At 32.3% G+C, this 10,440-nt stretch overlaps 1 protein-coding gene across 5 annotated transcripts in view; it reads left to right on the forward strand.

Moving 5' to 3' along the window:
* The window catches only part of LOC123718627 (FH1/FH2 domain-containing protein 3), a 40,750-nt gene extending 33,316 nt beyond the window's left edge, over positions 1-7,434 (forward strand). For 3 of the 5 annotated variants that reach the window (XM_045675298.1, XM_045675297.1, XM_045675299.1), the window contains 11 exons: positions 341-634; positions 1,223-1,714; positions 1,954-2,165; positions 2,780-2,902; positions 3,469-3,726; positions 3,989-4,203; positions 4,370-4,562; positions 5,234-5,349; positions 5,873-5,982; positions 6,491-6,537; positions 7,052-7,431. In XM_045675298.1, the coding sequence (XP_045531254.1) occupies positions 341-634; positions 1,223-1,714; positions 1,954-2,165; positions 2,780-2,902; positions 3,469-3,726; positions 3,989-4,203; positions 4,370-4,562; positions 5,234-5,349; positions 5,873-5,982; positions 6,491-6,525 (2,048 nt within the window). In that variant the 3' untranslated portion in view covers positions 6,526-6,537; positions 7,052-7,431. Of the gene's footprint in view, positions 1-340; positions 635-1,222; positions 1,715-1,953; positions 2,166-2,779; positions 2,903-3,468; positions 3,727-3,988; positions 4,204-4,369; positions 4,563-5,233; positions 5,350-5,872; positions 5,983-6,490; positions 6,538-7,051 lie in introns of all 5 variants that reach the window. The other 2 variants (XM_045675295.1, XM_045675296.1) reach the window with 1 other exon arrangement.
* The last annotated feature ends 3,006 nt before the right edge of the window (positions 7,435-10,440 follow it).

Here is a 10,440-nt window from a genome sequence, read left to right on the forward strand (position 1 = left end):
CGCTAACTAATCGTTGTTTGTGGTATGTTTTTGCTGTAAGCAGCTGTAACATTTTATCCTCTGTCAAAACATCATTCCCTTTTACCAAGTTTTGTCTAGTCTTGAACTTTTGCTTTTGCTTCTTTATCAATACGAATAATAAACTTTTTAAGTTACGATCAAACACGATCGTATGAATGCACTAAACGTGACGTATTAAATGTCTTAGTATAAATTTTAAACGAAGTTATAAATAAAATATATTTTATTATAAAATCACATATTATTCTTAAAATTGGTGCAACCGGTACCGATAAATTTTTGTTGCTCCAAGAATTAAAATTATTATTACTTTCAACAGGTAACCAAAGATATACATCGGGTCTACAACAGAGAATTGAAAACGGAACATTAGGTCACAGTGTAAATCCCGTTGATAATTTATCCCCTAAGTGGAATAAATTTATTGACACCACAATACCGGAGAAGGACGATAGAGGAATTCTCTTAAACAGGGAGCATAGTATTAAAGATTTAGCGCAAAGACTGACTAGCCCAATTCAGCATGTCCAAGAAGAGAAACCGTTACTTGTTTCTGACATGGCCGGAATCGTTTCAAAGGCTAAAGAAGAACTGGCCAGATCTCAAACCAAGGGTATGTTAATAATAATATGTATACAGACACAACTATATAATAGAAAGGAAAAAAGACATCTGATAATTTTTACATAGATTCAGAAACTTAAAAAGGAAAAAAAAATTGAATCTAGTTATATTAATACATAATGGACCATTATATATAATAGAAACTATTGTTACTAATTCTATATATTATATAATAATATTACTAATTTTAATAAGTTTATGAGTAAGTATTTAGTAGGTATATTTTAGAAGATGTATAATATCAACAAGAAAAAAATACTAATAAATATTTTTCTTTTACTTTTCTATTATATTTAATTTCTTGACGTAAGATAATATACAGTCAATAAATGTATTCGCTGACCTTTGGATAGGCAATGAAATATAGAATTTAAAAATGTACATAAATAATATATATAAAATATTGTTGTCTTTGTTTAAGATTAAATACACAAGGGTTTATATATGTTATAGAAGTAAAATTTAAATTTGTTACTATTCAGTTTAATTTCAAGATAAATTGTGTATGTTATTATGATATTGTAAAGTCTTTTTTTTCTTAATGATACCTAATGACTATCAAACAAACATTTTTCAGAGATCGTTAAAACTCCAACTAAAGAAAAATGTCAAAAAACAATGGAATTTAATTTGGAAATAGTATCGGAAAAAGAATTAAACTGGGACGAGGTGAGGAAAGCCTGTCGCCATCGCGATTTTCAACTATGTGATCTGGATTTCTCTGACCTGCGCGAGGATTCAGATGACGAAGCAAAGTCCGTTGTGATAAAAATACAAAATGGACCACCTCCACCACCCCCAAATATGCCTCCATCATTTGAAGGTCCCCCACCCCCACCAGTGTACGGCCTTAACGAGATAAAACCTCAAAATTTAAATGAATCTGATACATCCACCTTGAAGAAAAATAAAAAAACTTTAAAACTGTTCTGGAGAGAGATCCACGAAAGCCCAGCACCAACGATGAAGGAAGATCACTTCATATGGGATGACCTTCCTAAAGTAGAAATCGATACAGCAATGTGGGAACATCTCTTCGAGACGAGGCCAAATGATATTAATTTTATGGTATTTACATTTTTATATATAATTAAATAAACTATAGTATATTAATTACCAGGTTAATAATTTGAATTTCTTTTTTCATGTAATCGCTTGGATACCCGAATATATAGGAGGTAAGAGAAATGGTTGCGATTTGATATAATTTTATTCAAAGACTTTTAAATTATAAATTCATGAAATATACTAAATTTTGTTTGTTTATAAATAATAAAACTAATCCTTATTTTGAATTAATATATTTACAGAAAATTCAAGCAGAACCAAAGGAAAATCTAATTTTAGATAATAAACGCTCTACAGCGATAAATATAACAATGAAAAAGCTCCCTCCACCCCAAACTATAAAGGCAGCTATTTTAAAAATGGATGTTACAGTTATGGCGCGTGAGTCTATAGAAAAACTTCTCACAATTCTTCCTACAGAAGAGGAAAAAATTAAAATACAGGAAGCACAGGTTACTTGATAATACTTTATAATAATTATAACTAAAGGTGTTGTTGGCAGCTTGTTATGCACAGCGACGTTATACGAGCTCAAACTTCATTTTTGTTCCATTCTCTTGTTTGATCTCTCTTTGGGTCCATATAATAGAAACACAGGCACAGACGTTTCCCGTACTTCTAATAAGTAGCAAAGTAATGAATACTTAATTTTAATTTGTTATAGTTATACCTGTACAATTTATATGTACCGTGTCTATTGATTAAATAAACAACCATTAATATACCACGACCTTTAATATTAACCGTTTCTGTAGTGTTGTATTTTTACGTAAAACTAACCATAATAAGTCACAACTCTGATGGCACACGGACCCCATGACAACAGGGATAACATTACATCTCCATCAATCACGTGCTCTTATTTAATGAAAGTAAAATATTTACACCGTGAAATTACAAGCATTATCTGCACCAATATATGTTGAAGCGATTTTTATGTACAGACACATGGCTTCTTCTCATCTATTCCTTATTGAAGATTGATTTACTTATCAAGGTCTGCAGAATCGTAGACAAGCTTATAAGGGACAAAAATAAAAGTGACCTACCACTTTATCAATTTCAGTACTCGAATCCGGACTTGCCTTTGGGAAGCGCTGAACAGTTCCTGTTAACCCTCACATCCATTAACGAATTGTCGTCCCGGTTAAAGCTTTGGGTTTTCAAACTAGATTTTGATAATTTAGAGGTTTGTTAAATATTTAAATGATTTTATTTTAGTTCGTGTCCTACTAGATAGGTAATTCCAACCTCATGAAGTCCATTTATGGTAAACAGAGACTGTATTATTGATAGTCGGTAAATTGGTAACCCTGATTACCAGGTAGAAATGAGTTATTACGAATATTAATAAAAACTAGTGGTGTGACAACCCTTAGGGTCTTTCCCCTTAGATTCATGTGTCTGTTAGGTGATCAATTGTTTTTTCTAATAGGCCAATAGATGATCAGCCTTCTGTACCTGACACACGATATTTTCTTTCACTAGACGAACAAGTACTAGTTAGAAGCGTACATATTATACAGAAAGCGTCAGTGCAAATCCCGGGTTCCAATTTACAACTTCGGCGATGAGAGCCCCACATTAAAGCCATTAGGCCAATATTATGAATACACTGTATATGTATATATTCTTCAGTCTATTTAATATTTAGTATATCAATAATATTTATTTATTAACAGGAGAACTTTATTAAAAGGTGTACGTCATAAAGATTATATGGTGTAGCTAAATATTTTTACGTTTTGTCTACAGAAAGAAATTGCCGAACCTCTAATGGACCTTAAACAAGGAATTGAATTATTAAGGGCTAACCGGACATTTAAGATAATATTATCAACGCTGCGAGAGGTTGGAAGTTTTCTTAATGGAACGCCAGTGAAAGGCTTTCGGCTGGAATATTTGACTAAAGTTGCTGAAGTGAAGGATACCGTTCACAAACATTCTCTGTTGTTTCATCTATGTGAAATGATAAAAAATAAATTTGAGGACACAACGGACTTGTTCAGCGAAGTAAGATATTGTTTTTTATTAAAACCGCTACTGTAGGCACAATAATTTATACAAATGTCAATAAGTCGTAAACTAAACCAGTAACATACGATTGAAGTCAATTGTTTCGAGAAATTGAAAAAACAAAATTAGGCTAAGTACGCCATAAAATAAATAAGTGATGAATTATTTTTAACAAATTACTTTTATTTAGAATCACTTTCATCATATAATAATATATCTAAAAGTTTGATAATTTATTAATATTTATTTTGATATTAAGCTGGGGCCTGTAATCAGAGCGTCGAAGGTAGACTTTGATGTACTCAGCAACAACCTCCTCAAGCTGGAGGCGGACTGTAAGGCTGCGTGGGATCACATGAAGAGGGTGGCAAAGCACGACGGCTCACTGTATAAAATGAAAATTAACGATTTTATAACGGACGCTGCAGAACGCATTGTATTATTAAGTAAAATAAAAAATCTCATTTTAAAAAGGTAAGCAACTGTTAGCAGCTTTAAGTAAGTAGAACTTTGAGTAGTGGACTAAGGTACAGTCTAAGCTTGCGAATGCTTGCGACGCGATAAAATGACGCTGCAGCAATTTACATTATTTTTGTATTGTATAAAAATGGCAAAAGAAAACAATGCAATACTGTTACAGATATGAAAAGTTTTTGCTGTACCTCGGAGTGCCACAAGTAGAGATACCAAATAATCGACCAACTGACTTCCTTAAAGGAATAGCCGAGTTTGCCTTAGAGTACAGAACAACGCGGGAACGTTTACTTCAACAAATTCAAAAGAAGGCGACTCACCGAGAACGCAATAAGACTCGAGGAGTCATGATTATTGACGTAAGTTTATCAGTACAGAACTCTTTCGTTTTTAAATAGGCCAGTGCCTTTCATACGCACGCACTTTGGACGTGATTATAGGTTCAAATTCGTTGTTCTGGGTTCTGAGCACCGGCTTACATTGGAAATACGTAAGATTGACCAGGCATAAATTGCTTATAAATCTTGATTATTGAGTTTACGCTATAACAAGAAGGTAGTTACAATCCATTGATAACCACAACCCAAATCACCATTTATTATTAAAGTACAGCGATATATATTGAGACCTTATTGTCATTAAAATATTAGGATAATACTAAAGAAAATTTGTTTAAGGCAACAATAAACGACTCATAAGAGTCTTTCCTCCAACTTTGAATTTGTTTCCTTTGGAGTAGTAGTAGGCGCTAATTAAATAATTTAGTTGGTGCCTGGTAGATAGTACTGGTGACCCCAGAACTGGTGCTTTCCTCGATCAACGAATTAGTATCGCAATAAATTGAGGAAATGCTGGCAGCGTTAAAGTTACACTGCCACAAGTACCAAACTTTAAATTTCTTTTTATGAATTTTAATTATTTTTATTATTACCTACATATGTTAAGAAAATTATAAATACTGTATATTTGATTGTTATGTTTAGATTTTATTAAACGATTAACAAAACCTAAAAAAATACTTTAATTCTAGGTTACTAGGTATTCGAAGCAGGGAGATCATAGCGCAGATACGGCATTAAAAGAAATATTGAAGGAGCAGACGGTTTCCGACATATTAGCAGATGGGCGCAGGAGATCACAGAAAACGTGAGTTTCATAAAGCCACCTCCGGAACAACAATACCAGTTCCATTATTATTATCTCCCAGATATACCAGTACCCATAAGTATAGTTCCAAGTTTCTTCGATACGGTTCTACCGTCGCGTCGTGTCGTGAATAGAAAAACGACTATATGGAATTCTAAAAGTCTGCAACTCTAAACTTTTTAAAACTATTAATCCTTCGACTTTCCTGAATCCAGCTTAAATTTTGTATTCTAACAGTAGTATGTAGGGTTTATCATATTACTTTAATACTACTATATACATAATGCATTAAAATATAACAGAAATAAAAGCTCGTCGTAGTGTTATATTTTATTTACCTGACTATCAAGGATTCAACTAAGGATAATCAGACTCATTCAAGGAAACTACACTTTTTACTCATTATTATACGCTTTAATGCAAGAAAATTATGATAAGTAAATGCGTAGTAATTTGGGAAAAGTGTATTACTTTAACAGTATCCGTCCGCAATTAATATTAAACTTATTAAAATGTTTTACAGGGGCGACGATGCCGTTGAGGAAATCCTTGAAAGTCTGGTTCGGTCAGCAGCAATGAAAACCAACCCGCAAAGAGAACGACGAAGAAATAGACTCTCCGACCGAAAGAAACGTAAATAACCTTTATATATATAGTGAAAATTAGCTAACAAGCTATTGCAAATTTTATAGAATATTATCGTTCTTGGAGTCATGTTGTATAAATAAGCATGACTTACAATCTTCCCACTCACTTTAACCCGTAACGATACTAATACGTCTCCTTTAAGATAGCGATGCTGTCATAATAACGATTGTATTATATTTTAATAAAAATATTGGTAGGTTATGAGGATCCAGCTTACCTTTTCATCGAGCCCTTTGATAAATCACTGACAACGACAGTGCGGGCTTAAATAATGTTTGTTGTACATACTTTTATACTAAAACTAACAAATTACAGTAAAGTAGGACCTCTAATTATACTAGAACTTTGCGAATGATTAAATATTGCAATGCAAATGTATTGACCACTAAAACATTCTGATTCATGAACATCTCTAACTCAATATGTATGACAAGATATTTTTCAACTATCTAAAAAAAGAGTGATCTACTTACGTGTAATTTTTTATTTACAGTTGTCACCAGAACATGGGAAATGAACTCAACGTAAAACATATTTTAGGTATGGTAAACTTTACGAAAACTTACAATAGCAAAGATTTATTTCTAGAGATACCTATCTCTTCGTAACATATATCCATAGATTTGTTAATAAAAATGATAATAATTCACCTTTTTCTTCAAAAAAAGATTTTTTCGTTTCGTGTATATTCAAACATAGTAACTACATATTAACCCCCTTTGTCTCGTTCTGTCAAATTGTGTTTGAACTGTGATGAAAAAGACACATGTATACTTTAGATAAAACAATACAAGTAGACCGACTTAATTTAATATAAAAAAATGTAATGCATAAAATAAGTGATTATATACATTATATAAGATTAACTCCAGAATGTTGAAGTTCTCTTTCTTTCTTTACTAAAAAGGTATGAAGAATGCCGAAGAATGTTCTTGTGCAACGCTATCGACAAAACACTTCTATATTTAATGATAAATTAATGATATATGTAGTACACTTTTAAATAATATTTACCTGAGTTTGGGTATGTTTTAATCTATTGTTGTTTTTTTAGATCGAATCTATTCACAAGGCATAATGTGAAGGGTTGAAATGTTGAACAAAAGACCTGACAAAACACATAAAAGGCTCACATTACAATTTATTATATATCTTCCGTACGTGGATGGGCCAATTTAAATATATATATATATATATATATATTTTTTTTTTTAATTATACCGAATTTAATTTGTAAAATCCCCAGAGTATATTGCAAATATACTCTTCTTTTATTGTATAACTAACCAAACTTTCTGACATGATTCCCACTTTTCGTCTCTTCTATTGATGTTAATTATTTACATAACATTGGATTATTACTATAGAATGTTTGTAATATTTATGATATGAATGAATATTGATTAATAACAGAATAATGAGAAGTGTGAATTTAAATTTCGTGATAAAATTTTACTGACTGTAAATAAACTTTTAAATTGTAAAAAATAATCAAATGACTTTATTTTCCTTTATTCTAATGTAGTTCTTGATTATTAATAAATACATTTTAGGTGAATAATGTTCAAGTGTAATAAAGAATGAAAAATATTATTTTCGTTTTATTGTATGTAGTGGGTTTGTTTTTTGAATAGAATCCCTCTCGCTGTTTGTTGGCTACAGGGCCTTGACAGCTTAGCTTTGGACAACTTTGGCTTGGGCCGCCGCGGGATGGTCAATCTCGTGATCGGACGGAAGCTGACTAGAGTGAGCGAAGTAAAGTAAAGGTCCACGTGGCGGTTTCTTACCCTAATCTGATTTTGATTTTACTTTCCCCGCGGGTGGCTTTTTCCTTTTATTGTCGTGATCCGTCCCCGAATGTATGACATTGAGCATTTCGTTTTTTTCGAATCCCAAGAATATTTCATAAAATGTTACAAGTGCCGTAAAGCTTTATAGTCTCAGATCCCTTAGTCTAATACGCACTGCTTCTGCAGCTATCTGTTTTTGTTGAAATTATATTATATTTATAGCCTTCTATCAGAAATACAAAATATATAGCCCAGCTATTAGTTCTGTTACAAATGAAAATGCATTATTTTAATGAACTCAAGAATTTCCACCTTGTGCTTTGGTAAGTGGCCGTGTTTGGCAGCCGTATGTGGAAATTGGTAGGATGCATGTGTTGAACAGTTTTCTCTTAGTGTGCATGCTTGTTTGACTATTTTTCATACCTTCTTTTAGGGACCAATATCTTTTCCATGCATTTCCGATTCTTCTGTATATTTCTTTTGATGTTAAATCATGGATATTAGTTGACCTCAATATAGATATTCTGATACATAATCTATTGTTCCTATATATTTTTATTACTTTGTCACTGCTATCATTGGTCACGGCTTAAATTTGTTTGTTTGCTCATTTAGAATCCAACTTCTTTACTAGCTATATTCAGTTCTGCATTTGTTCTTCAGTTGTTTCAGTAATTCTTCTGCCGTATTGGCAATGACCACTATGTCGTCCGCGAATTTCAGATGTATCAATTTCTCGCCATTTATATTTAAGACATATTCTGTACAATGGAAGTTTCGGAAGATTTCTTCTAGACCAGCTGTAAACTAAATAAATATTTGTTTCAAATGGATTGACTTTACTGAATTTCGGTACTGGTGTAGTTGTTCTTTCATTGTTACCTGTATCTTCAACAGTATCAGCAGGTAGGGTAGACGGTCCCGTCTTCTTTTTTCAATTTGTATGTTGTTGAAATTATATATAGCCTTTAAAAAACATTTAATTTATCAATTACCTGTAATACATTTTGGTATTGATTTTTTGTATGAAGATCGAATAGATCTTAGATGACAGTTCGTATCGACAAATTTTTATACAAAATATTTAATAACAAAGCCCCCAGCTCGGTCAGGTTTTATTTGATTTGAAGTTTTAAATTATTTTGAGATAATCTTTTAAATCTACAGTTTAACATTTTCGATGGCAACAACGACAACATTTTCCCATTGATTGAAATTTAATATTTTTCATAACTGTATAAAAGCTTTTGCAAGCAAATTTACGTTCGCATATCGATTTATAATATACCTACATACTGTATACTTATAATAGTTGGTTCACGATTATAGATAATATTTGAATAATTACCTATGGAAACTGCATGTACAACATTTAAAACTTCGCTTTATGAGCGTCATTAGACAATATTACAATTCGCTCTAGGGACTAGACTAAAACATTACTGATCGCTTGGTCACGTGACGTCTTTCCTACAAATTCTTTGAGGGTAATGGGTCACGCATATCGCAATGTGACTTTGTCTTAGGTTAGTGCGATACTAGCGCTAAGCGTAAGCGCGTTACTGTGTCAAGTTTTCAATATTGTTTCAACCAATTTGGTTCAGCCAGTTTAAAATTTAAACACAGAGATAATTTTATAGCTCGCATATAGCTTTTCTGGCTTTCGCTAAGGTAATTTAATTAAAAGTATTGTTATATTTAAGCTTTACAATATTCTTTTATTACGAAGTTTCTTAGTTTGTCAATCAATCTCTGTTTCTGTGTATTTGGAAGCCACCGCCTACCACGCCCATAGATTCGTTTATCTTGTGTATAATAGAAAGTTAATTGTATCAATTTCTTGTTGGCAGGTATTTTATAAGAAAATGTCGTCTGAAACTCAAAATTACTTTGCAGGAAATGCAACATTCATTCAAAAAACTTTAACGCCGTTTGTGTCGAAAGTGGGAGACTTCTCGCCATTCTACATAGCAGTAGCAATTTCATCTGTTATTCTGGGATTTATACTGATTTTGAATATTGTTTGTTGCTGTTCGAGATACTCTAATTACTGGCTTGACAGACACACAGGTACTCCTATTTTTATTTCGTACATCAACATTGATAATAGCCCATTTTCAAAACACTTGCGTGATTAAATTGTTTAAATTTAAAAATAAAATTCAATTAACTTTTTAGGGAACCGTTGGATTGTGTCAATTTGGTCCACAACACCTCATAAGCAACCACCTCTAGATTTCACTGAGCTTGACCACGACTTTGTTCCTATTCAATACACATCTTACCAGCCTGAAGAATACCAAGAAGTTCACAGGCACGACATTGAAGTAGCCCCTTCAATATCCAGACAGCCACTCACTACCTCACAAGAATATCTAGAATTACATAAGAGAGAAAGTGATATATAAGCATGGCGTTTCTAATGATCTATCCTGCAGTTGCTGTACTTTCTCTGTTTGTGTTAGTTGTTATAATAATAATGCTTAGGTTTGGAGCAAGCTGGTGCAGGCTTCGTCATACAACTTTTAGTGACCAAGAATATTGGAATGAGGATGAAGCATATGAGCAAAAAGTATCATATGCCTAGCATGTAGCTATTACCACCGACCTTTTTAATCTCTTCAATTCCGTCCATTTGAGACTTAGTTATAAG

Source organism: Pieris brassicae, chromosome Z (genome assembly GCF_905147105.1).
Source record: "Pieris brassicae chromosome Z, ilPieBrab1.1, whole genome shotgun sequence".
Taxonomy (NCBI): domain Eukaryota; kingdom Metazoa; phylum Arthropoda; class Insecta; order Lepidoptera; family Pieridae; genus Pieris; species Pieris brassicae.